At 42.0% G+C, this 27,403-nt stretch overlaps 1 protein-coding gene across 3 annotated transcripts in view; it reads left to right on the forward strand.

Annotated features, from left to right (window-relative positions):
• Positions 1-27,403, forward strand: part of NTRK2 (neurotrophic receptor tyrosine kinase 2) — a 331,044-nt gene that overhangs the window by 227,495 nt on the left and 76,146 nt on the right. For all 3 annotated transcript variants that reach the window (XM_028506291.2, XM_028506288.2, XM_036021790.1), the window contains one exon: positions 14,309-14,439. In XM_028506291.2, coding sequence (XP_028362092.1) covers positions 14,309-14,439 — 131 coding nt within the window. The remainder of the gene's footprint in view (positions 1-14,308; positions 14,440-27,403) is intronic.

The following is a 27,403-nucleotide window of genomic DNA, read 5'->3' on the forward strand; positions in this document are numbered from 1 at the left end:
ACTGTTGATTCACTCAATTATTTTTAGGTTGAGGAGCCTGGATCAGAGAAGTGACCTGAGTCCAACGTTGGGCCTTCACTGTCAGGTTCTGGCTCCACTGCTCCAACCTCCCAACCCCCTCCCCGGCCACCGCCAAGAAGTCAGGTTCTCTTTGTGGGCTTGTCCACCAGGACCACTAGGCAGGGCTGCGCAGTTTTTAACTGTACCCACAGGGACACACTGTTGCCGCTGATGACTTCCTCAACGTCAGCATGCTGTATAATTTAGACATTGACTTGTTCTTGAATGAATTTGTTAAACATTATCTACTCCGAGTATTTGATGCTATTTTACTACTTTAGACCACGCCAATCCCAGATGTAAATGGTTCATATTAACATACAAGAACAGAATTTTCAGTCACCCAGCATAATTTCCCTGTGTCTCAGTGACATTGAAACTCTCAGGAGAAGTCAGTTTTTATGAGACCTCATTATGAAACCCGAGGAATCATACCAGCAGCCGGATTTGTGTGACCCTCTCCAGAATCCTCAACAGGACCCCAGAGTCCAGGAGGCGGGAACAGTTCTCTCCTCTCTAAAGCAGTGTGATTGGGTAAATGTGACTCAGTTGTGCACTTTTTGTAGCCGTTCTCCAAAAGCTGAGTTTGTAGCATTGACAGCAAAGTTGGGAAGTGCGCCAGCTGACAGAAGAACACACAATCCCTTATCCAAAGACAGAGAGGAAAGGAACCCAAGCACCGTGACTCTCACATTATAAATCTACTCCCAGCTCATAAACTGCCTTCAACACTGTGCTTCTCGATGGGAGTTCACACCCTAGGTTTTACAGCTCATCAAAGATGGAGGGTGTAAATAGACAGAGAATGAAAGGGGTACACCTGGTAGCTGCAGAGAAAGGGTGATTTGACTTCTGGGGACAGGGTATAGCTATATTCTACTGACTTCATATGGCCTTTAACTTCCCTGCCTTCGCCTTTTCTTATGCTTTTGAGCTATATATTGTATTTGGTTGATAAATGTCTGTGATGAGAAGGATTGGAGTATAATGAAAATGGCACTAGATTCGACATTAGATGTGTGGAGAAGAAAATGCAGTCCTGGCACCCACTTAGCCTTGCAATATACAGTATTAAGCTGGTTCTATTAACACAAATTCCATTTATTGCATTCCAGTTTATAGAAGGATAAGGCACTTAATTGTATCATATTGTGAATTGATTGTACATCACAACAGTTTTGACACAGTTGCAGTAAAGTCAAACTCATAGAATATGGGAAGTGATTAGGGCAGAGGAAGGTAGGGGATGCTAATATGCTCCTCATATACAACATAGTATCAGGATACCTGAAATAGAGATGTAATATGATAGATATTGAATAGAAGAACTGAAAATAATACAGCTATCAATTATTGGTAGTATGTGGGAGATAGTATGAGCAAAATCCTTCTCCTACATTGTGGAAAGTTGAGTGTCTTAAATTAGGAAAACAAATAGAAGGTACAACATGTTAATAAGAGTTATGGATATGATCCCTAGAAAAAACAACTCAAATTGGATTGAACCCAGGAGAGCAGGACTGAAGACAGAAAGGAGTGTGGAAGGGTACAATTTCTTTTTATCTTAAGCTCTTTAGAACTACTTATTTGCTACCAGTTGCATGTATTGTTTTTCTTAATGTTTTTTTTTTAATGAAAAAATATATGGGTTCTTTTCTAACATTCAGAAGTTCTGTTTGCAAAGACACAATCAAGCAATAAATTAGGCCGGGCCAAATGAAATAGCCGGTATTTGTCTCATTTGGGCCTGCACAAATGGAAATTTCATTTGGTTCAATAAAGATAGTTTTCATATTTTAGACTTAACATGAAGGTCCAGTATATGATCAAGTCAGTGACACGCTGGCATTTCGGAAATGTCATAATTCATTATGTCCTACAAGGCCCTTCTTACCAACCAACTCTTCAGCCCTGCTCACTTTACAAGGAAAAATTCAAATGGCACATCCTCTCACCTCAAAGTCTGTACTCAGAGGATTTGCTTTCTTTTCCTTTTAAACACCCTTAACCCTGTATTTTTTACATCTGTCATGGAGGTTTTTATGTTCTGCCTTTAACAACTGTTATTGTGTATTTCTCTCATCTCCCTAATAGCCTGCCCATCCTTTGGGGAAAGATTTATGTTCTGTTGGGAAAGACAGCACGGGTTTTGAAGTCAATCCTACCTTATCTTGCCCACTTTCCAGCTGAATGCCTTTGGGCAAATTGTTTAACATCTCCAAGACTCAGTTACCATATTCCTGAATGGAGGCCATATTCCTAAAATGTTTCTCCACTGGTCCATCAGGATGTCTGAATAAAAGAATGTATGTACAGTGCTTAACACAATGCCTAGCACACAGAATATGTGTATTCTCTTCTACAGCACTAAGCAATTCTTTTCACATAGATGTTTAAATGGTAAAATGGCAGTGGAGGGGGGCATGGTATCTTGGATTGAAAGATGCTGCAAGTATTGCAGAACCCTTTGAAGAAAATCTGTAAGTAAGGGTTACCTTTTTTTTTTTTAAGATTTTATTTATTTATTTTTAGAGGCGGGGGGGGGGGGGGGGAGAGACAGACAGACATCAATGTGCGGTTGCTGGGGTTATGGCCTGCAACCCAGGAATGTACCCTGGCTGGGAATCTAACCTGGGACACTTTGGTTCCCAGCCCGTGTTCAATCCACTGAGCTATGCCAGCCAGGGCTTAAGGGTTACCTTTTGAAATATGGCTTCTCAAATAAGCTTGTTAAGGAAGAAATATCAAAGGACTCTGCTTTGCATATTAATTGGACAGAAAGCCATCCAGAGTTGGAAAACTTTTGGGACGCATCCCCCAAAATCTTCTCTGGGACCCTCATTCTTGCAGACAGAAGCCCTTGTCATTGGTTATGAGCTCTACTGAGCATCTGCCTTTCTCTGGAACTAGGGCAGAGTCCATAGCTGAGGAAAGCAGCCTGGGAAGCTGGCATGGAATTCTGGACCTCATAAATGCTTATTGACTTTTCACTGCTTATAGACTAAGGGCTTGCCCCTTGTGTTCAGAGCTTTCCTCCTAAAGACTCCAACCTACTTCTCTAAAGTTCACTCAATGACTTCATGGAGCCTCTCCTGAGTGGTCCACTTACATAGCACTTTGCTTGCCCCTCTCATCACCATTTATCATACTCTGATAGCATTATTGTTATAGCTGCATTTCTCTTACCAATTCCTGTCCCCTCACTAGAGTATGTGTACAGGAATTTATGTTATATGTATATAGCATGTATATATTATATATCTACTTCTGTTAGGGTAAAATCTTCAAAATTAAGACACAAGCCAGGAAAGCCCTGCAATGTGCACAGTGTGGTTTGTGAATGATCTTCATCAAAAACAAATTTCTTCCACAATGAGAGCATCCCTGTGAAGGTACATTGGCAAAGGCCAACTAACTTGAAGCAGTCACTTAGGAAAATGTAGTAGCTACTGGTTTAAACTATTAAGCAAAGGAAAGTTTCCATGATGTGGGCACAGGAGTGGAGGATCCCAAATGATAGAACAGATACCAACATAGGACCCTTAAATGGAGGTGTGTGCACACAGCTGGGGATGGGGGAGTGGGGTGTTAAAGGAATATTTTCCATCCTCAGGAGCAGAAAGAGCTTCAGGATGTAGGAACACAGGGTCAAAGAGGTAGGCAGAGACTGACTGGCCCACCTGCCAGGGTTTTGTACAATCACTCTGTATAATTATTCTTGAAAACACAAACATTGCTGGGGCTGACTGACAAGTATTGTTCCAGCAGGGAGGGGTGTCAAGGCAAATCAATCCAATTCTACCACATGCCAATGTGAAGAACAGATATAATTTTGGCTCTTAGGGGCTGTCAAAGCGAAGGATGTGCCATATGTGTATTTTGAAGTATGGTGTTCCCTACAGTCTAACAGCATGAAAGATTTCTAGGGTTTTCCCCCTCCTTGGCTGTTTTCTACAAGAAGTTTTGGGGATTTAACTTCAAATAACTCAGTTGCATTTATTTACCATAACGATCGGGTTAAATTGAGCATTACTCTGGCATGCCCCACAGCTATCCTGCTCTCCCTCAGCATGAGGGCACCAAAGTTTGGTTTAGGAGGGAGGAATCATTTTGGATGCCATTGGATGTTGTGTGGGGCACCCAGGTTAGTACCTGTTGCCCTCCCAGGAGTGCAAACTTACCTTGCAAGAGTCTGTCTTGTCTATCACCAGACCTATTTCAGGGCTTAGCCCAATGGCCCACAATGGGGCCCTTGGGGATCCCTGAAAGTCCACTTCCTCCTTCAGTGGCTCAATGCTGTGATGAGCATCAAGGCTGAAGCCCTCAGGAGTGGCTCATTCAAAATCTTTCCTCTCTGTTTTAGAATTTTGCTGTGTCCTCCACTGCACTGTACTCTCAGAGGCTTCCCCCTGAAGCTTACTGCCCAGTTTTCCTCCTTCCTTCCCTCTTTTACTCCCTCCCTTCCTCCCTCCCTCCCTCTTTCCCTTCCTTTCTTTTTGTACCTTTTAAATTTCTTACTCCCTACTGTTCTTCCTAACTCATAAGCACTCTGAAATTTCTCCCTCCCCAAAATCCGCCCCCAGCCCCATCCTCTAGATTCAAGGTGTCTGCTGTCCCTAGACTGACCTGTCTGCCCCTGATCTCCCATATAAGCAATCTCCACCCACCACCTTTATGTCTTCACTCACCACTCACCCTACTGCCCCAAGTAGTGACTTAGTAGGCTCTCCTTCAGCTCATTTGTGGCTCTTTCTTTTGCTTCTTTGGCCTGTCCAGTTTAGTCTCATTCTTTGGCTCTTTGTTCTCTGTCTTCCCCTGAAAACATTATCCTTGGCATCACCTTCTGTTTACTTTGGAATCACTGACTGGACCTCAGCTTCCCCGGGGGCAGTCACACTGAGCTGTGTGCATTCCATGGACATGGGGCTGGAGAGGAAATATAAATGGTACCTGGGTGGAGCCCATCTTCGGCTTAGCACAGGTCTCTGTGCCAACGAGTTCTATAGCTACACCCGAATTGGCTTCTCTGCTTCCAGTTTACTTTGCCAGAATAATCTAATGATTTGTACTTAACACTCACCCATGCTCAAAAAATCTTCAATAACTCTTGGTAGAACTCATATACAAAATAAAGTTATGGATTCACAGATTGCAGGATGTGTGTGCTGAAGGAGACCTAGGATACCATTTAGTTCAAATGTACTCATTTAAAGATGAGGAAGTGAAGGCAAAGGGCAGTGATAGCATCGTTCAAGAGTCCATACATTTTAGTGTCCAAACTTGTTTAAACGATCTAGTGAGTTTAAATACCTAGTGAGATATTCAAGGCCTATTGTGCTCCAGTCTCATTCTATTCCTAGAGCATATCACCTACTGTCTCTTCAGGAATAAACCAAGATAAATCACTGTATCTCAAATACGCTCTGGACTTCTCCTCATCATGATCCTTGCTCTTTCTCTCCCCCACCTAAAACAATCCCTTCCTCATCACTTTTATTTCTTGTTCAGTTACAAGAATCTATTCTTACATTTTCATGTTATTATTTACTCACAAAATACTTTAGATTGTTTAATATGTCCTAGACCCAACAGTGGTTGTGCAGAAATTATACCTGTTCTTCAACCCCGTCCCCAAAGCATTCCTGAGTGTGTCTGCAGACATTGACTTTTATGCCATTGGATGATAAGAGCTGTGGACTACCTGTGCCGTGCTTGGCTGAGGGTGGCTTTTGTGTCACATGTTTCAACCTTATTGAGTTCTGCTTTGAGAAATAGTCTTAGGAAACTCACTATTTACTCTAGGGCCATTGTGAGGACATTGATCCCCTGTGTAAAATCCATTCAGAATATTCCTTTGAAAACTAAATGCTATAAAGGCTCTTACCACAAGGAATGTCTGTACTTTTATTCTGGGTAGTAAAAATTTTATAAATTACTGTTTTGCTTTTGGCTTCTGCTGCCAGGAAGCTCAGAGTCAAATTATGACTTAATTTTAATAACCCCGTGGGACCTTAGAATTTGCACATTTGCAATTCTTCCTAATGCCTTATCTTTGCTTTCATTCCATTTTCCTTGACTTGAGTTCTTATTTAAAGTTTGCTTTCCTTGCGTAGTCCCATAAACTATTTAAAATCTTTTATGAAGGAAGCAAAGGTGTAAGTAAGGTATGATAGATATATGTATTGTATTTTTCTGTCCCTTTAGATTATAAGTTTCTTAATTTTTTTTGAAGAATTTTATTTAATGGGGGTCTATTTTACTCATCCTTTTTTCTAGACCTTAGAAAAAAATGCCCAGGCTATAATAGATGCTTAATAAAAGTTTATTGAACTAAACTGCTAAAAGTAGACCCATGATTCCCTAGGTGGGCAAAGTCTACCTGTTACCAAAGGTACAAGCTTGGATGAGTTATTTAGCTCACCAGCTCCTGTTCTTTCTACTTAATCTAAAAACAGAGATAAGGATACCTTGCTGGATTGCTATGAAGATTGATAACCCCTGTAAACCTCTCAACACGTGTTCTGGCTCTTAATAGCAATCAGCACGTGTTAGGCCCCCACTTCTCTCCCTCTCATTTCATTGGAAATAGCACTTGGAAAAGGATAAGTGGATTGCTCTATGACCACAAGTAAGTCAATTAATTGGGGTGTCATCTGTAAAATAAATGTGACTATTGACCTCATTTAGAAGGATATGAAAATTAATTGATGGTAATGCACATTGGGATTTTTTTTCCTGAAAAGTGCTTAAGAACGGCTTAGTATTATTACATTTTATTTCATCATTAATATTATTTATGATGATTTGGCCATGTCTTTTCCTGGTGTGTTTTATGTATGTGGTCTTAATTGCATTTATTTTCATTTTATTACCAACTTTTATCTTAATAAAAATGTAGATGAAATTCATAAACATAGTTTCCATCTTTTATGCAAATTTAATTTTACAAGGTAGATGATTTTACCTGTTTTGATATGTTGCCCATGAAACAGGCATTAAGATAGATAGTAAGTAATTTTTGTTTATTATATTTATCAAACTCAAGCATTTTTCAAGGATTTAACTTTTATATCCTGCTTTTCACACTCATATTTTATGTTTATTGGTCATTTTTTAATGAAATTCTTCATTATGAGATGTTTGGTCCATTTCAGATGATAAATGTGAATGTTTCAAGCATTTCTAGTAGAAAAGATAATTAACTAAATGAAATACCTCTTTCCATTTTAATATCAGGAAATGCTCACTGCCTTCAGCCTGAAATAGGGCCTATGTTACAGGGTCCAAGGGTGGCTCTTCTGAAAGCCAGGACAACCAAGTCCTAGTTCAGCCACCTTCCAGTGTGCAGCCCTGGGGAAGTCACTGTCCTGCCTCAAGTCTCACTTGTTGACTGTCAAACACACAGGAGTCAGCTTTGCTGACCTTTAAATTCTCTTCCCATCACAGCATCCAGTCCTCTGAGATAGGACCTGCCTTTGAGGCAACTGGCCCTACATTTAGGTCCATAGAGAAGCAGAGAGATTGCTTCCAATACAGAACATTATTATCTACTGAGTCTGCATTACTTTTTACCTTCCTATTCAAAATTTTAAATTATCTTCCCTTTGAGCTGCAGAGCACTTAGTACTTGGCATAAGTGAGACTCAACAAATGTTTCAATTTAAGTTCTGTGTGCTGAGCAGGATATGTTGACTAGGCCAAGGTTTGTTTCCTTCCTTCTTTCCTTCCTTCCTCCCTTCCCTCCCTCCTTCCCTCCTTTCTTTCTTTCTCTCTTTCTTTCTCCCTTCCTTCCTTCCTTCCTTCCTTCCTTTCTTTTATTTTTTAATTTAGTCTTCATTATATTTTTTCCCATTACCATTTAGTTTCCTTAAACCCCTACCCCCAGCAGACCATCTGAAACTGCCAACATCTTTGTAAACTACTGAAGCTACTTTGTGACAAAATGCATTTTTCAGCTGTAATGTAATACTAATACAGAACAGGGAACCTATTCAACTCTGTTACATATGAAGCAAATGATCAAGGACACCAAATTTCCACTCTGGAAAATTCGATTAATGACAAAGATGGCCAGTCAGTTCTCAGCCACTCATCTTGATTACTATTGCTGGCCATTGACTTCTCTTTGGTTCCATAGAACATATTTGTACAATAATCTAATCACATGCTTTGTTTTGACTGTTTTGACGTACACAGATCAGTTTATAGACCACATGAGTTTGGTGGTATATTACTTAATACCACATACACCTCTTATTGATGCCTCCTTCTCTTTGAACAAGGTGAAAAAGAGAAATTTTATCTATAAAACTTTTAAAAAACCATTTTTTTTTGAGTTTTTCTTCATATCAAGGAAGTCATTTATGCTACAGTTTGAGCATCTATTTATTTATTTATTTATTTTATTGGTTATTCATCTGGGTTCGGATGATTTTAATCAAGTATCCAAAGTTCAAAACAGAGAATTGTCTAACCTCAGGGAAAGGAAGTATGTAAAAACTTTACATGCTTACCTGACAGCTTATTTATTATGGCATCCTTAGTGCTAGTCCACAATGAGATAAGGAGCTTGTCTGGAATCAGTGCATTCCTTCCTTCATTAAGTCTTGCTTCTAACAAAAGTCATCTTATTGTCATGCACTAGCAAAACCAGACCCCCACAGATCCTTGCCTTTTAACTGCAGGATAAATGGCACCCCAGTGTTTCTACAGCTTAAGCAACTTATAGAACCTGTGTGTCTCCTGGGCTCTGAGAGGGATGGCACTGGCAGGTGAAGAGGAAGAGTGTGTGAGAGGAGTAACCCAGACGTCAGCAAGTCAGCAAGGAGGGGGAGAGGTCGTCTAGGCTGATGGCTCCCTAAGATAGGCACTTTGTGATAGCTGAGGCTCTGGCAGGGGAGAGAGAAAGAGCCAGGAATCAGGCCCAAGGGATATTTGTGGTTAAGGGGTGGGGATGGCTTCAGTTTGGGAGGGCTGCAGGGTGGGTTTGGGAATAAGCGTGGATGTCCTCCAGGCATAGCCAAGGTTTAACTTGAGTCAAGCAGGTAAAGGGAAGTTTAGGAAGAGTTCATAGGTGAACGGTAGCAATCCTGGAAAGCCCCACGGAAGGGTCTGTGAAGGAGGTGAAGGGGTGACATCGACTCAGACTGGGGCACTTACCAGTCTGGGGACCCAGCAAAGCTGGGTTGAGAGGGTGGATAAAGAGGGATGCCATAAGATGGTAGCGAGGTACTAGGATGGTTTCCTGTGGTGATTGCAGGGAACAGGAAGTGAGGCAGGTTGGGACAAGTCCTGATGCTCTTTGGAGGAGAATGGAAAAAAATTCTTAGCTCAGTGATGTGATCGCCTCAGGGTAGTTGTTGTTCCCACTCCTGACATCTGAGAGAACTGGGCCACTTTATTGCTACATACTTGATTGGGCTGTTGTCAATTGACTGAAATAATACAATTAAACAGTGTTTGCCTGAGGTCTTATTAACATTCAGCACATATTTCAACAAATATTTAATAGCACCAACTGTAAAGTACTGTAACACCTAGTCAGGAATGCAAATGTAAACTGTTACCTATGCCCCTGAATGGCTTTCAATCTTGTACAATAAAAGAGAGATTAATTCTGTTTAGGGGGAATACATTGGCAAAAGGCCACCATTCATACAATCTGTTAGTTCCCAAACCAGCAAAGTAAATTAATGCAAGATAGCCATTATGTTACAGAACAGATGGGGGTGGTGGTGGTGAGTGATATATTGTTGCCGAAAAGACTCCCCTTTTTCTCCAGGGGCTCCCCCATCCCCATACTAGGTTTGCTTTGCCTGCCATCAGAGGAAAGACGTCTCTCAATGCCAGAGATTCGTGAAAAGGAAAGGAAATGTTTATTTAATACTATACAGACTTAAAGTAGTGACCTAATGTCTTCATCAAAATCCCAAAGTCCCTTAAAACATCCACAAACATACACAGTCCTTCCTTTCCCCTTTGTCCAGCCTAGGGTACCGTATCTCAGGAAAAAGAAGTCCGTGGCTCAGGCAGCCCCCAGTTCTTCCCACTAATTCATGTCGGCTGGTAGGCCTCCCTCAGTTCCCAGCACCATTAGTTGTGTCGCCGGGATCTCTGCTCCAGCCATGTGGTCCTCTCTCTCAGGGCCGTGGGAGTCCTCACTCAGCCAAAACTGTGTGGTTCTCCCTCCTCAATGGCTGCGAGGTGGGGGAGGGGGGTCGCCACTCTGCCAAAGCTGAGTGGTGGTTCTCTGCTAAAGCTGCATGGTGATTCTCTCTTGCAGGGCTACGGGAGTCTCCACTCTGCCAAAGTTGTGTGGTTCTCTCCTCAATGGCTGCCGCGTCTGGGTTTAAATCCCTGCACCAATCTTCCTCTGCAGCCCCATTTCCGACTCCTCCCACACTCGACCACACTTGCCCTTAATCTCCCGTCCTTTCCAGCTTTTCTGGCTGCCATCACGGGTCTGAGCAGGTGTGGCCCCTTGTCATGGAGCCAATCATCTCCAAGCTCCCACACAGGTGCTGTAACTGGCAGGACCTGCCCCCCAGTTATGTCTTGGTGGGGAAGTTACTTCCATTCCCCTGGCTCAGAGCATGGCCACAGCTATTTAACATATCTATGAAACCAGTTAAAGGCTATAGCTTTGTTAAATGACCATGCCAGAGGCTAGCTGCAAGGCTGTTGCTATGCAAAACAGCTCTCAATGGCCCTGCTCCATTTGTCCCTTCCCCCAACTCACACATGGGGGGTGCAGTGAGGACATCCTAAAATCTCCTGGACACCTTGAGTTCTGGACCCCATTTCAAATGCCCATTTAGGGTCACCCCTCTTGGCTGCACCCTGTTACACTGGCACCATTAGCTGTGTCACTGCCATGATCTCCAGTTAATCCAAAGCCATGTGGCACCTTCTCATGGCTCACCAGCAGGAGTCCTTTCACCCCTTTTCGTCCAAGCGAAGTCTCTCCTGCTGCCTAAGCCATGTGGCAAAAGGGAACAACCCAAAGCTGGTGGTCCTAACTCTCACCCAAGCTGCATGGTCTCAACCTCTGCCAAAACCCTGTGGTCCCAACTCTTGCCACAGCCATGTAGTCCTCTCTTGGTACAGCTTCCGTGCCTGGGTTTAAATCCCCGTGCCAATCTTCCTCTGTGGCCCCATTTCCAACTCCTCCTACAATCAGTTACACCTGCCACCATTCCCATGTTTTTCCAGCTTTACTGGGCTGCCATAGTAAGTCCGGGCAGGCATGGCCCCATGGTGTGGAACCAGTCATCTCCAAGCTCTCCCTCAGGTGCAGGCACTGTAACCCAGGGGAGCTGCTTCCCAGTTGCATCCTGGGTTGAAGTCACTCCCATCTCCCTGGCTCAATGCATGGCCACAGCTATTTAACATATCTATGAAACCAGTTAAAGGCTATAGCTTTGTTAAATGACCATGCCAGAGGCTAGCTGTAAGGCTGTTGCTATGCAAAACAGCTCTCAATGGCCCTGCTCCATGTGTCCCATCCCCCAGCTCAGACTAGTGGAGGTGAGGACGTCATATACATATTTTTCTCTAATATTTCCTGAATATTGGACCCCATTGCAAGTCCCTATTTGGCCCCCCCCCCCCCTTGGCTGCACACTGTCACAATCTCTAAAGAAAAGATGCATTTAATACTTTCAAGGTCAACAATGGAAAAAACTGATCTCATCCATTTTAGTTTTGGAGACAATGAAATTTTTTTATCTATAGCTTTACAAACTTATTTCCCACCAACTTCTTCACCTCCTTGGAAAATATTTTTAAAAAGAAGAAAAAAATGTAAATCAAGTAAAAAAAAAATTAAATACTTGCCTCGACCTGGTGAGACTATAAAGTAAATCAAGTGGCTATTTAATTCCCAATGAATGTGTGACAACCATGGAGTTAAACAGTAGATTTAAATAGGGCAGCTAATTCTCTGCAAAATTACATTTGTCTCTTTATATGGGCACTCTACCTAATGAACACATTTCTCTCCTATTAAATCCAGGCATTTCTATTAGAGCATGAGATGTTAATTAATATACATTCTTATAGTCATTAATATAGTTGCTCATAAAAGACTTTTTGATTTTTATCATCCTGAGTTCCAGAGCCTGTGGAAGCCCTCATTGCTTCAAACCACATGAATTACCAGGGGAAAAATCCTATTAAAGTAAAACCTTAATCACCACTTGCATTTTATATTAAGTTGTATCTAAAAAGAAATGGTATAGCATATTCATCAACATAGAATGGATAAAACAAATGGTGGCACAGTTCTTCCACAAAATATTATAAAGTAGTAAAACAAAAGAATCACTGCTACACACACACTATAACTCAATGAAACTCAATCTGAAGGGCATTATTGAATGAAAGATATGAGATATGGAAGAACACACATGGTATGATTTTATCTATATAGGTTCAAAACCAGGCAAGGCTAAACAATATCTTGTTAAGGAGATTTCATGAGTAGCCAATCTATAAAAAATGACTGACACAAGTTCAGCGTATTAGTTATTCCTGGGAGGAGAGTAGGAAGTGAATACAATCAAGAAAGAGTACAGTGGTGCTTCTGAGTACTAGTGACACTTTGTTCCTTAAATGGAAATTTGGTGTTATGGGCATTCATGTTATTATCATTATTTAAACTGCACAGATATGCTGTGTATTTTCTTTTGTTTTTATAATGCAGTTTGTAGTCAAGAAAAACAATTTTAAAGAAGGGTTATTCAATGAAACCACAGTAACAAATCCTTTCTCTGTGCTCAGCACAGGAGACAACAGGAGATAGATAGGGCTTGCCTTAACCACCAGGAGTTTACAGATGTGAAATAATTAAGGGATAAGTCAGAATTCAACTAAGAACAAGCCAAGATATAATATGAATCCAGAGGAGGAGGTCTTAGGTGATTAGAGTCACCCTGGAAAGCTTTCTGAGAGAGTGAGGATTTGAACTGGCCTTTGCAGGGCAAATGAAGCAAAGAGGAGGCAGGGAGATTATTTTTACTATTTACTATATTACTTATTTATTTTTATCTCTCTCGTCATGCTCAACACAATTTGCAATTAAAGAGAAACTTTGTGGTGTAGAAGAAAAAAATATGGACTCTGCATTCAGACAGACTAGGGTTCAAGTCCTGACTCCTCATTTCCCACACAAGATCACTGGAATTCCTACAGAGAGCGCTGCTTCATGTGGGGGTTGTGAAAGTGAAATGAGAGAACATTATTGGCCATTCCAAGCTCTAGAGAGTGCCGCAGTCTCTTAATACTGCCATTCAGGGATGAGGAGTTCAGAAAAGAATGGCAGCCAATGTCCTGGTGCTACCCTTGTGCCAAGGGAGTTCATATCTGACATGCTGGAGACACAATTTTGCACTGCACTGCTGTCCTCTACAGTCTCCTTTTGGGCTTCTCCACCGGCTCTGTTCTGAGGACTGCTGTGCTCTGCTTTCCACATCACAGCTAATGGGCTTCCAAGGCCTTTGACTGCCTCCTGCCCTGTTCCCCAGAAAGGCATGTGATTGAGTGACAAGGGCTTGCTCTGCTCTACACTAAGGGAGGAAATATTCTCTCTTCCCCAGAAGCATCTCTTCTTTGTTTGGGAGAGTCAAGCCTAGGGCATGATCTTAGAAAGGGACTAAGAAAAGCAGCTTTTAGCACAGCCTGGAAATTTCTGGTCCCAACAAAAAGAATTACCGAGGATCAACCACTGTCTAACCCACTCACCAGGAGACTAGCACTGGGGTGAGGACAAAGCTTTAATTCACAATGCAGTCTTGTATTTTCCTTTTGTGTCCTCTGAGCCCCTCTCCCTCAGGAGCCTGAGGCAGTTTAACAAAGGATTAGGGATTCCTGACTGTCTCTCTGCCTTTCCCCACTAGACACTACTAACAAATGTATGCAAAGCATCTGGCTTGGAAGACGCCTGCCATTAAGGTCCATTTCTTTCTCATTTTCCCCCTTTCCTAGTCTGTGAAGTCCATTGATGACATCCTGCAGCCAGCAGCTAAGTCACTACTTTAGTTCTATCAAAAATAATAAATGAGCTCTGGAGAGCAAGCTGATGCAACCACCTCCCAGCCATTTGGGGTGGACAGGGAGCATGGACACCGGGCTTCTCCTTCGGTTTGCTGTGTGTAGAGAAGAGCTCAGGATGCAGGCCACTGACGCCCCGCCCTCTGCCTTCACTTCTGTGTGCTTCGATTCCAATTTCCATTCTGTCTTTGTTTTACAGTTGTTCAGCACATCAAGCGACATAACATTGTTCTGAAAAGGGAGCTAGGCGAAGGAGCCTTTGGAAAAGTTTTCCTAGCTGAATGCTATAACCTCTGTCCTGAGCAGGACAAGATCTTGGTGGCAGTGAAGGTAAGAGAACATTCCAGAATGTCTCATTATCCATGGTCCCAGTAATGTGTGGAAGTGTTACCTGATTTTACAGGAGCAAATTATGAATTTTACAAATCAGGAGCAAATTATGTCTGCTATGAAGGATATGTTCAAATTCTTTTAACTAAATGGACAGTGAGAAGGATATTTGGGGTACATCCAACTGTTTTAGGTTCCTTTAGGGGCAGTCTGCCAGCCTGCAAGCTGTGACTAGCTTGAGCTGCTCTTCCAAGTCAACTTCAACTGAATTCTGGGTGGAGGTCATTGGGGTCAGACAGAATTCAACCAGCTAAGTCTTGGAGACTCAACCTGGCTCCTCAGATTGCTTGGTGCTTGTGCTCAGCTCAGCTGGGCCTTGTCTTATGTTGACGTTCTGAAGGGAGACTGCGGAGTTCACTCCCTCTCAGCCTCTGTTCTGCTGCGACCTATTATACTCTACCTTGTCCCTCCCAGATGTTCCCAAGGCCCCAGGGCTGTACACAGTGCAGGCATGAGCTCATCCTGGGGTGCATGGTATTTCTTGTGGATTCTGTGCCCCTGGCAGGTGCAAGATTTTACTAAAACAAGAAAGCCTGAAATTCCTTCATCATAGCCATTTTCTCAGAAACTCAAAAAGGAGACCTGATTTTCAGTAAGATAAAAATTATTGAAGAGGGTAAAATTTCCACCGAGTTCTCTAAAACAGAAGATTGAACAAAAATAACACAAAAAGTTCTGTAGATCTTTTACATATGTATTGTTGAAATTAAAAAACTCACAAAGGCATTGAATAACATATGGAAAACACTTCAAAGAGGCAAATATTTATAAAATGAATTAAGTGGCAAATGAATGTGGACATAGCTAATATAAAAATATGTGGATTCTTGACTTAATGTAAGATGATTAAACTTGGGGTTGTTTTTTGTTTGTATGTTCCTTTGTTTCTGCCAAGTACACAATATGTGTATGGATGGTATTTGTTTACTAGTTATAGCAGGCCAACTTAATTTTTTTTAATCAAATATATATTTTGTTACTGTTGTACTTAACATTCAAGTACTTCAGTATATACAAAATGGGTAACTGAGGAGAGAGAAAATTATTCTTGAGCTTACCCGTCCTGCAGACTAAACACAGATTCTGTCCAAGTCCATTCAGATGAAAACTGCATTTGCTTTTCTTGTCATCAAAAGTAAGTGGAGCAGCATCCGTACTCCTAGACTCTCAGAAAAAGCTCCTAAAATCTGCACTTTGGAGTGAATAAAGGTCAGATCTTCCCAGGAAGGATACATGTAGTAGTTATCAAATAAGCATTATCTCACTAAGAGAGCAAGTGGGGTGGGGTGGGATGGAGGAGAAGAGAGAGGAAAGGAGACATAAAAGAAGGGTGAGGTCCCGTGGTCAAGGTGTGAAGTAAGAATTCCTCAGTGACTTTGGGAATGTTTAATCCCTGCTCTTGCTTCCTCTTTCATTTACTCAAAAAGTTTGTTATTTTTAAAACACAAAATGTTCAGAACATTTGGCAGTGTTAAATCTTCAGTCTTTGCTTTCTTCTTCTGCTAACTTTTTTTTTTTCTCTTTGGATAAATAAGACCAAAAGGTGCCTCTATTTTTGTAGATTCATAGACTGATAAAATGTTAGAACTAGAAGAAGCTTGGGGAACATCTAATTCTGATCCAGCCATGTGTTATAGACAAAGAGACTGAACACCGTGGATTTCTGTTCTGGGCCCATGTTTCCCACTGCTATTTGGGGGCCACCAGGGAGCTCAGTCAAGCCTTCAGACTCTGAATTCACTTCATGGGGTCACAAGGTGAGAGGCTTTGAATATGAGAAAATCCTGGGAGGTTAAGGAATCCTAGGTGACAGTGTAGGAATAGCTGAGAGACCTCAGCCAAATATATAGATGCACAAAATTTCTTGGTACAACCTTTCACCTTAGTATCATTCCTTATTCTGTGCCTGCCTCTCTGTGCTTCTTCTGGTGCCCTTGAGGAAAGGGTGTTGCATAGCAAAGCCCAGGCACTGTCAGCTCCTATGTTACATTTCTTCCCAAATACATGCTAAGATGGGACATCAGGACTTGGGCCAGTAATGACAAGGGATTAGCTTGCGACAGCCACGTGTAGCTGGCTGTCCTGCCCACAGCGTGCTGCCACCTGGGCATATCTCTCACCACTGTTATCAGTGAGACTTCTCTCTGGTTTAAATCCTAGTCATGGCCCTGATCATACCCCTGACCCAAACCCAGAGCCCAGTCCTCATGCAGTTCCTGGCTTTGCCAAATAAGTGTCTGCAAGTTAATGGCCTATGAGGAGTGTTTGTTCTTTAGTTAACACTGTTGTACAAAACAAAACAAATGGATCTGCCCTTTTATCAAATTCTGACTCCTTCTGTTTGCTAGTCCCCTTCTTAAAATTCCAATGAAACTACTATCTCAAGCAGAGGACAAAACACCTACAACTTAAAAATTCATTCCAGCTTCAAGGTCACACACCTAGGAAGTCTCATTTCACTGACTTTGAATGTGCATTTTTGCTGGTATCAGAGGCTTTGCTTATGTTTGCTAGCATGATCACAAGCTTCCGAGAGGGTGCCCATTTTAACTTTCTGGGATCCAGAGGCTGCAGCCATGCCAGAGCAAGTCAGACCTTCCACGGCCCCCAGGATGAATTGGATCAAAACAGCACAGGGACCTTTCATGGAGCTGCCTCTTGCCAGCCTGCCAGCCTGACCTGCTCATTGTTAGGGCTGTGGGCCAATTGGAAGTCTGTTCAAAGACTATCTAATGAGGCTGGGAGGAAGATTCTAAGGTTCAGTCCCAACCAGAATAAAAGAATTTTTCTAAGGAGTTAAACAAACTGGACACAGCTTCCAGAGCCTGCACAGCCTGTCACCTCTGAGGAGTGGCTGCCAGGGCTGCTCTTCTTCCATTGGAGGCACCCAGGGATGTCTTTCTGCCCGTTGCCTAGCAACCCCTGCAGCATTGATTATGCATGCTAAGAAATAGCAGCTATTGTCCTTTTTCCTTCTCTGGAAGGAACTGACTGGTTTGAAATCTAAGGCTGTGCATTCAGACTGACAAATGTCAGGTTCCTGTAAATTCAGGTGTTGTCTGCTCCAAGTGATTTATGAGCTTGAGGGATCCACAGGAGCCAGTTTAAGATGGAAATGAAGCTAAGGCATGTGCAGGCACTCAAGGGCACATGGAGGTGGAGCTTGCCTCTCCCATTAGAGTATCTGCATGTTTGGATTCAACTCGATTACCCTTTTCTGGATATTTTTGGATGACCTTTGCTTTTTTTTAGTGAAATGGATTTGTCAACCAGTTCTCTCTTTACACTGAATTACAATTGAAGAACCCACAGAAAGGATAAGACGCAAAGAAACCAGTCTTTGATCAAAATGAGTTACTTTACCTTTAAGTACCTCAATTATCAAGGAAACCTTTTACTGTAGTTTCCCTGCATTAGATGCATTAGCTATTTTTGGTGCTATCCAACCTCCATTTCAATAGTTAGAATTCCTACAACATTTTTATTGCATTATGAATGCATGCTAATTTTTGTTTTTTTAAATACAGCCACAAATACTGATGGATTGATGGCCTCTTCTTCCCCTCTCCATTAACTTAGGTGAATTTCTAGAAACACCAACTGCTAAATACGAGAGAGCCCTTAGAAATCATGTATATAACCCAAGTTTCATATGTGATGGATGAAAAAAACCAAGACCTGGGCAAGTCAAATGACTCCCTCGAGGTGTGAGTTAAAGTCAGTGAGAGGTGCCGAACAGGAACACTTGAGGCGATGAGAGATGATGAAACCTAAGTTCAGAAGGACTTTCTTTGGGATCTAACTTAGAATTTTTGCTTTTCATGTTTCTGAACATCTTCTTGTTAGCAGAGGACCTAATGATAACTTTTTTCACCAAGGATTTTGGAAGAGTTGATTGATAAGCCCTCTGGCACATTACCCTGAAGCAGCCACAAGTGCCACCCAACACACTGCTGCTGTTCCCTGTCTGGAGGCCCCTAGCCTAGCCCCTTGGTCCACACAACTCCATCCGACCCGACCCATCAGCTCTCAGTTCAAGGTGCTTTTCTTTGGGGAGACTTCCCGTTACCTGTTCCCCCATCTAGGTCAGGTCACCCCTATTATATGCTCTGAAGGCATCTCTACTTGTCCTTTATGGCATTTGTTGAGGTCGGTAGTTATATATGTGTTCATGGGCTTATTTAATCAGTGGCATGAATGTCTGTCTCCTCCACTGGAGTGGCTTATTCGTGAGGGTGGGAACCATGTCTTTGAGCACATGGCCTAATATGTGTAACATGCAGTAAATGCTTGTTAAATGAACAAAGGGATGGATGGCTAAATGAATGGACAGATAGACTATAGAAAAAGTAATGAGTTGGCAGTTGGCATGTCTAGGTTAAGGAAATGATTTGATGAGCTATTGATATTCACAGAATTTTATAGCTGAGAGGAACTGTAAAGATAATTTGTATAGAACAATGTAATCTAATGAAGAATTATTTTAGAAATGATCGAATCACTGTACAGATACATAGAGCTATTACTGATATTCTTTAGCCTAAATCCCACATTTTGCCGATGGGGAAGCAGGAACCCAGAGGAGATAAATGACCCACCCAAAGGCACATAGCTTGCAGGAGGTCATTTAATGTCACACCTGGGGCTAAAACTCAGGTTTCCTCTTGTCCGTTGTGCACCACACTTTTGTTTATCAAATTTTACACATGCCCTGATAAACTAAATTGAGAAAATTGAACACAATACCACTTATGAAATAATACAAAGGAATGTGTTAGTGGTTCTCATCTGCATGTAGATTAGAGATACATGTTCTCCAAGTGAAAATGTAATTCAAGAGAATAAGTAGAAATAAGGAAAACTGGATCTTGAAGTGAGGGCTTTGACTTTAGTAAAACACAATCAGCTTTGAGGAGAAGAGCAGTATAATGTTCATTGGAAACTAATTCAAGATGGTTTAAGCAGAAAAGGGAATTTATTTACTCAAGGTAATGGTAAACCCTGCTACTGGTATCCTAGCTTCCAGCACTGCAAATTCCAGGGAATTAGTCCTTTCTCTCTCCTTCTTTCTTTTTCTTTCTTTCTTTCTTTCTTTCTTTCTTTCTTTCTTTCTTTCTTTCTTTCTTTCTTTCTTTCTTTCTCTCTCCCCTTCCTTCCTTCCTTCCTTCCTTCCTTCCTTCCTTCCTTCCTTCTTTCCTTCCTTCCTTCCTCCCTCCTTCTCTCTCTCTCTCTCTCTCTCAGCCCTGCTTTCCTCTATATTGACTGAATTCTCAGGCAAGTTCTTTTGATGCCATAGTAAAGATTTGGCAGTAATGGCCCTGGGCTTAGGCCCTGCCAACCTAGCAACCCAAAAGAAAGCTTTTCTTTCCCAACAAATATGCAAAAGTCTAAAAGTCCAAGGGCTGACTCTTACTGGCTTGCCTTCAGTTGTGTCACCAGGACTTATGGCCAAGGGAATAGAATATTCTGATTATCCAAGCCCAAGTCACATGCATATCCCTGGAAATGAAAGACTGAACTAACTCTACCCAACACACATGACTGAAAGTGGGGCATTGATTTTACAAAAGGATATTAAAGATGTGATAGCCAAACTGCAGGGCAGCTAGGCCTCATTGTGACGGGAATAAGTGGGATCCAAAAGTTCCCTCAGGACTTGAGGTAGCCCTATAACTGTCCCTTCTTCACTCTCTCAGCAAGACACCAGGGATCGTCCTCTAGGCTTCCTTGCTAATGTAGTGTAGCTCTCTCTCATCTCTGCTGTTCTCTAAGGTTTGACTGCAGCTTCCGTGCCAGCTGCTGCTCACATGGTCTCTATTACAGTCAGATTCCTCAAGAAGGAAAATACTATATGTCCAGTTATTCCCCTTAGTCTTTATGCCAGGCGACCCTATCTGTGGTCCAGCCAAAGAATTCACATGCACAGATGAGACCACCTATGGGAGAGAAGTAACTAAGAGCCAGTTGTCTCAGAATATGTTTAAAGACAGAATAGAGGCTTGAAAAGGAAAGCTCATTCTCTCCAATTCTGGAATGGCAAAACAATTCATAATTGGTAAAGTGCATCAAGCATTCATCGACTCAAGTGCTCCACCGAGGCAAGTTTATTTCTGAGACAGATGGCTATTTTCTTTCAGTCTTTCTGTTTTGTGTGTGTGTGTGTTTGACAGTCATCATATTCATACTCACACCTTGATTAATGTGGAATCCCTCTCCCATTCCTCCCACTTCCTGTGCTTCCCCTCCATTTCTCCATTTATACTGACATGTAAATCCTTGTTCCTGCAAAATGGAAATGGGTGGTAACAAGATTAGTGTATTTAAAAGAACTTTTGTCATTGTTGCCCTAACAATGGACATAATGTTGCACAAAGTACTATCAATTGCATCTTTACTTGTCTCCAGGAACAGAAGCTGTAGAACTTTTAATGGTGGCTAGTTAAAAGATTTAACCATCTTAATGGTCCAGACATTGCTTCATTGATTTCTATTGTTTTTTAGTACAAGTGCATTCTTCCCTGGTATGTGTGTGTGTGTGTACACATGTGCATGCTCACATGCACTGTAGAATGGAGAGCAGCATTCCCCTGTAAGAATCCCTCCTGCACTTGAGTCAGGTAGGCCCCAGTTATTAAGTCCCAATAACTTCAACTTTTAACCTTTGACAGGAGATCTACTTTTTTGTTTTGTTAACCCTCTTCCCTGCTCTATCTCTAGTTTGTCTTCATCTTTTCAGAAATGCTATACCCAAAACAGTGCATTTCACTCTGTTGAGGACCAATCTGGTACCAAACGTAGTTGGAGGGTTCATGTCACACCTCTGCACCTCCAGAATGGGTGCACTGTGGTGGTTGTGTCGCTTTTGAATCAATGTTAACATGATAGCTCAACTCACAGTGGAGTCACAGTCTACATGCTCCTCCAGTTCCTGTGTAGCTGGTAAAATTGACTCAGACAACTGTACACTGACATATTTAAAGCCTGTAAATATATTGCAGTTTTCCATATTGAAGGCCAACTTCTAATTCACTCTTTTGGTCAATATTTCTCTATCAGTTAGTTTCATATCTCCCCAAGGCTTAGCATTTGTAATATGCAACTTGATGTAATATGCACACATAAACCATCAGTTTTGTCCCCCAGGTTATTGAAAGTATTTAAAAATATGTGAGTTAGAATTTAGCCTCATGTTTATAACTGGATAGTCAAATTGTTAGATTCTGAACCATTAAAGTGAGCACAGCTATGAAAAATAGATATAGCAGCAATCAACACCCTGGCTATAAATCTTGTATTTGAGGCTGTCACTTCGTACATAATTAAAGCCCTTCCTCGCAAAGGCCAGCTATATATGATTGAGTTGATATGCACAGAGTGTTGGTTTCTAGTACATAGTGAGCACTATCTGAGTGTCATCATTATTATTTTCTTACAATGATTTAATTTGTTTTTTACATTTGTAGGAACATGGGGGAGGCACCTATTATATTCTCCTTAGTTTCTAAGATTTTATTTTTATGAAATCTTCCTATTTCTGAATTTATTAAAATATAGTCCTCCAATGTTCATTTTATAAGAATTTGTTGAAGGTCCCTCTACCTTTCTTTAGAGGAGGACCAAAAGTTAGAAGAATCATGCAGCAGTGTAACTGCAGCTTACTCTAAATATTTGGCTAACCATTGCCTGTAAGAATGTTACAAGAATGATGTCTGTCTTAATTCTGTTTCAGTCTAGCATTGCTTCTTAACATTCCCAAGAAAGCAGGTCAACCCATTAGTAGCCTAATGAGGCGGCTTTTATAGAACAGTGCTTCCAGTGGAAGTATAACATGAACTACAATTGCAAGCCACATTTGCACTTTAAAATTTCTTAGTATACATAACAAAAAAGAAAAAAATAGGTAAAACTAATTTTATTAATATATTTCATTTAACTCAACGTGTCTAAATATTATTACTTCAACATATTAATGAGATATTTTGATACCGAGTTTTCAGAATTTGGTGTTTTATACTCACAGCACATCCCAATTTGCACTAGTCATATTTTAAATGACTATTAGCCACACGTGGCTGTTGGTTTGCATTTTGGACAATGCAGGTCTAGAAGATATCAAAAGAGTAAGAGTCTCCCTTAGTAACAGATCTTGACCCAAAGATCCTGACCCAGAAAGACTTGGGCGTGTTAACAAACATTCTCATGCATTTGGTTGCCTCATATGGGAGATCACTCATTGCCGTCTATGTTTTAAGCATGGTGGTGGGCAAGGGCATAGGGAGGTCTTCCAAGAATAGTCTCTTCTTTTTAAAAATCTTTAACTCTGTGTCTGTATACTCTAAAAAGTATAAGAGAAGAATTTAAGGTCAGTATAAAGAAAAGGACATCATCTCTGTCTTACCTTGTGTCTCCTAAACCATGTACATTTTGAAATTCATCACCATTTGTCATGTCCTACAACATCCAATAACACGATGATTCTAAATAAGCTCTCCTGTACTAGCTTCCTGTTAGCTTTATTATTTGGCGGAAGCATTTCAGATGAATATTATTTTCCTTTTCTTCTACTTTACTTCAGTAACTTCTCAGTTCTGTGCTGAAGTTTATTTCCTGCTGCTCCATTCCTCCAGCTCTAAATCAATGTGTGCACCAGGCAGGAGCTCACGTTAGCTCCGGATGGGACCGCTCCCTTGAGAGTGTCTTCAGAAAGGCTGGAGGCTTTGGGGTGTCAGGAAATTCACAGGAATAAGAAGAAATGAAGTTACAAAGCAGACACTAGGAGTAAGAAAATAGCAATGCTCAATGATGGGGCAAACATGCCTGTCAAAATGAAACTTAAATGGAGGGAATTGTCAGGGAGAGAGGCTGCCACCTCATGTCCATTGCCAAGGGACTCCAAAAACCAGCCAAAGCCAAACCTCCCTTAATTGAGTAGAATGACAGTCAGCCATGGTACTAAACCAGAGATGATTTTTATAAATAGAGTTGATAGAAGGATTTTTCCAACTTCTGATTGCTGTCTGGCTATGGTTCCACCCTTAGAAAAATTCTGTCCTTAGAGTGCCAAATTCAGAAGATGATTTTGCCCAACTCGTTACCACTCTATTTTCTGAATCTCTTAAAATAGAATTGAATCATAATTTAGAGAAAGAATCCAACATGCAAAAATGGATGGGCACATAGGATGAAGCCAAGTTTGTAGATGCATTTGCCCCATGAATAGTGAAATATTCTCTCTTAAGTCTGAAAATGTTCCTGAAGCACATCTTTTGAAATTAAAGAAAAAGTGAACTCTCTTTCCTTAGTAGTTTGCTTTTGGAAAATAGAAATATTAGATGCTTGTTAACTCTGTCAGTTTTTGTCCCCTGTCCCAAGGAAAATTCTATCTTTTTGTCTTCTCTCCCAGCCTACTCCTCTACCACACTGTGTGGCATTCCCCACCCCCACTTCACACCCCCCCCACACACACAAGCACACTGCAGTATTTGCATCAACACTACATAGCTAAAACTCGAGAAGAAAGATTACATTCAGAATTCGTTCATGCCTTGTGATAATAACTTAAATGTGTCCCATCACCTTCTCCAACTCACTGTTAAAGACACATCAAGGGCTTACACATACACCTATCTCAGAGACTCAGAGTAGCCTCTAAGTAAAAAGACTGGATCCTTAGAAAACATTGCAGGGTTCAAGGGCCTTTGGGAGGGAAATGGTGGCAGCATCAGGAGCAATACTGCTCTTGGGCCTAGCACTGGCCCCAACCTGAGCCATGAACCTTTTGTCCTTGTTGGGTCCTCGTGTGAGCAAACTGAACACATGCCTCATTGTGTTTTCAAATGCAAATTTCCCAAACATTACTTTATACAGGGACTCTGGAAGGCATAACAACTTACACTGTCTCACCCAATCCTCCCAGTGGTCCTGTGAAGTAGATGACATTTTTACCCTCACTCTACAGAGGAGAAAGCTGGAGTTCAGAGAGGTCCAGAGCAGGGCCAGGATTTGAACTGGATCTTCTGATTTTAAATTAGCGTTCCTTTGATTTGAGCACCACCATTGTGAAGATCTGTCTTTTGACTGGAAGGAGAACACGAACACTTGGGGCCAGCTTTTCAGGACAAAGTGCATTGGAAAGGGCCCCCATCCAGCTTGCATTCTCCTACCTGCTTGCTTTTCCTGGCACTTCCTTTATTTCTGTTCCTTACTTGGGGCTCTGTTCTTTCCAGATGAGAATTCATGGTTCATTCCTTTCTAATGCCCTTTTACCTCTGGTTTACACAGACCTCATGGGTCAGGGGTTCTTTTGTTGCCTCACACTGGGCGATGCGGCCAGCAATAAACAGATGAACACAACACACTTCTGCTGTCAAAGGAAGTAGTGGAGACACATATTCAAATCCGTAATGCAAGTCCAAGTGGGAGAAATGTTCAGATGTGTGTAGTTTGTTCTGTGGACTCAGGGGAAAGATCCAGCTGATGACAATGTCATCTCCTTCATGTTTGTATCTTTGCCTCCTCTGCTATTTTTGTACATAGAAGTCCAGTAAAACAAAACAGTAGGTAGATTTTTTTTTAAAAAGGATAAAAACATGCTTATGGATAAAACCAACCTACACAAGTCACCAACATAAGCCCCTCACTCCTCCCTGTGCAACAGAGTTAAGAGGAGTTTGGTTTAGGTGGTACAAGCCCAGTTTCTGGAGCTTCAAGGGAGCAGAACTTCAGATCCTAGATTCTTGGCCACTGTTCATTTTGAGATGAAGTGAAGAAATGTACAGTTTCCATGGAAATGGACCTATGAAAATTTGATGGCTTCTCTGGGCACTTGCTGGCCCAAATCTTTTCACTGTTCAAAGCAGAACTGGTGGTACTTTTAAGAGACACCTCTTAGAAAACCATTTACTGAAGTAGGAATAGGAAACCCCACCACCAGACCCTTTTTTTCTAATGGTATCTTCAGAATTGGGCATGAAAATTAACTGCTTAAAGGCATGAGAATTAACAGCCTAATGAAAACTAGACTGGTAGTTTGTCTCCTTGAGTCAGGTCACCACTGCGGAGAAAGCTTTGAATTCTGCCAAAGGCAGTTAGTGAAACTGCTAGATTCCGAGTGAGGGTGATAGCAGAAAAGACTTTGGGCTCTTGCTGCTACCTCTGCCATCTAGTGTTTCCATGTGGCGGATGTGAGGCAGGCCCTGCCTATTCACCTGTGCCCTCCTGTGTGGAGAGCAGCCCCAGGCGTGGTATACTGCATATTGCAAACTCATCCTGTGGAGACTCAATCTTGAACCACCTGGTTCTGTTCCCCTGCTCACTGGAAGAGCTGCGACAGACAGTCCTCCGCTGCCAGCTTCCTGGGAGGGCTCAGCAAATCCTCTCACAGTCACACTTCCTTCCTAGGGTGGCCCCCAGTGGATGGCGGATTGATAAGGGGTTGTAATGGCTCAGCCCCATTGGCCCTCTACTCAGGACAACTCTGAAGGGTCATCCTCTAGGGTCAGATAAGGCTCTGTGGAGACTGCATTACACCTTGACTTCATCTTCTGCCCAGTTGTTCCCACAGGTATTAATCCCAAGAGCATGCCCTAGTCAATGTCCTGTCTGTTAATCTCTATCTGCTCTCCAGGAACTTGACCTGTGGCACATCCCGAGGTCTACAGGTTGTCCCAGTCAGGAGTGTCCCCACAGGGAGAGTGGTTTGAGGCAATGAGCTACAAATGACCACCAGGCATCTGACAGTGCTCCTCAACACAGGATGTGGTGTGCAGTCTTACACTGGGTCCGCACCTGGTGGATGGCTGTGCTTTCATTCTGTTCCAATTTAAGCGAATGTGGTGTTCACATTTGCAGTCTGACTTTGATAATGACTGATTGCAGTCCCCTGGTAAAAGTATCCATACACTCATATGCCACCTCTACCAAGAGGAGTCCTCTGGGTTTTCCTCTTCTTTGTCCCTCAATTGAAGTGTTTGCTGCCTTTCTGAATCCCTCTTTTGCTCTTATGTTTGCTCCTTGTGGCCTTGATTATTTATTCTACAACCCTCTGCTGAAGACTTGCCATGTGCCTGACACTGTGCCCCATGCTGACAATGCAGAGAGAGAAGGCTTGTGGAGCTCACCATCTGTACCAGAGATAATCAAGTAAACATGCAATTTGAATTTACTGTTGCCAATGATATGACACAAATTAAGTATGAGGTGTACCAGCGAGGGTCATCCAACCTAGCCTGGGGCGGAGAGGCTGTAACAGTAATGAGAAGGTCAGGGAACATTTCTCAGAAAGGTGATACCTAAGCCCAGTCCTGGAGGACTGTTAGGTGTTAACCAGCTGCATTAGTTTCCTATGGATGCTGTTAACAAATTACTGTCAACTCAGTGGCTGAAAACAACACAAATTATTTATCTCACAATTCTGTTGGCCAGACATTGAAAACCAGCTTTACCAAGCTAAAGTCAAGATGTCGACAAGTCTGGATCCTTCTGGAGGTTCTAGGGTAGAATCAATTTCCTAATCTTTTCCAGGTTTTAGAAGCTGCCTGTATTTTTCGGCTTGTGGCCTCTTCTTCCATATTCAAAGTCAGCAGCATAGTATCTTCTGTCCTCTCTGACCTCTGCTTCTATCCTTACGTCTTCTCTTCTTGATCCTCCCGCCCCTCTCTCCCAAATACGCTTGCTTAGGATGATGTTGGGCCCACTCTGGTAATCCAGGATAATCTTGCACGACAGGATCCTTAACTTAATCACACCTGCAAAGCTTCTTTTGCTGTGTAAGGTAATATATTCATGCGTTCCAGGGATTAAGATATGGACACACTTAGGGAGGCATTATTCATCCTCCAACACTGTACATGCTTGAGTCAACATTCCAGGCAGAGGGGTGGATGTGTGTAGGGACAGGGAAGTG

This window comes from Phyllostomus discolor, chromosome 3 (genome assembly GCF_004126475.2).
Source record: "Phyllostomus discolor isolate MPI-MPIP mPhyDis1 chromosome 3, mPhyDis1.pri.v3, whole genome shotgun sequence".
Taxonomy (NCBI): Eukaryota; Metazoa; Chordata; class Mammalia; order Chiroptera; family Phyllostomidae; genus Phyllostomus; species Phyllostomus discolor.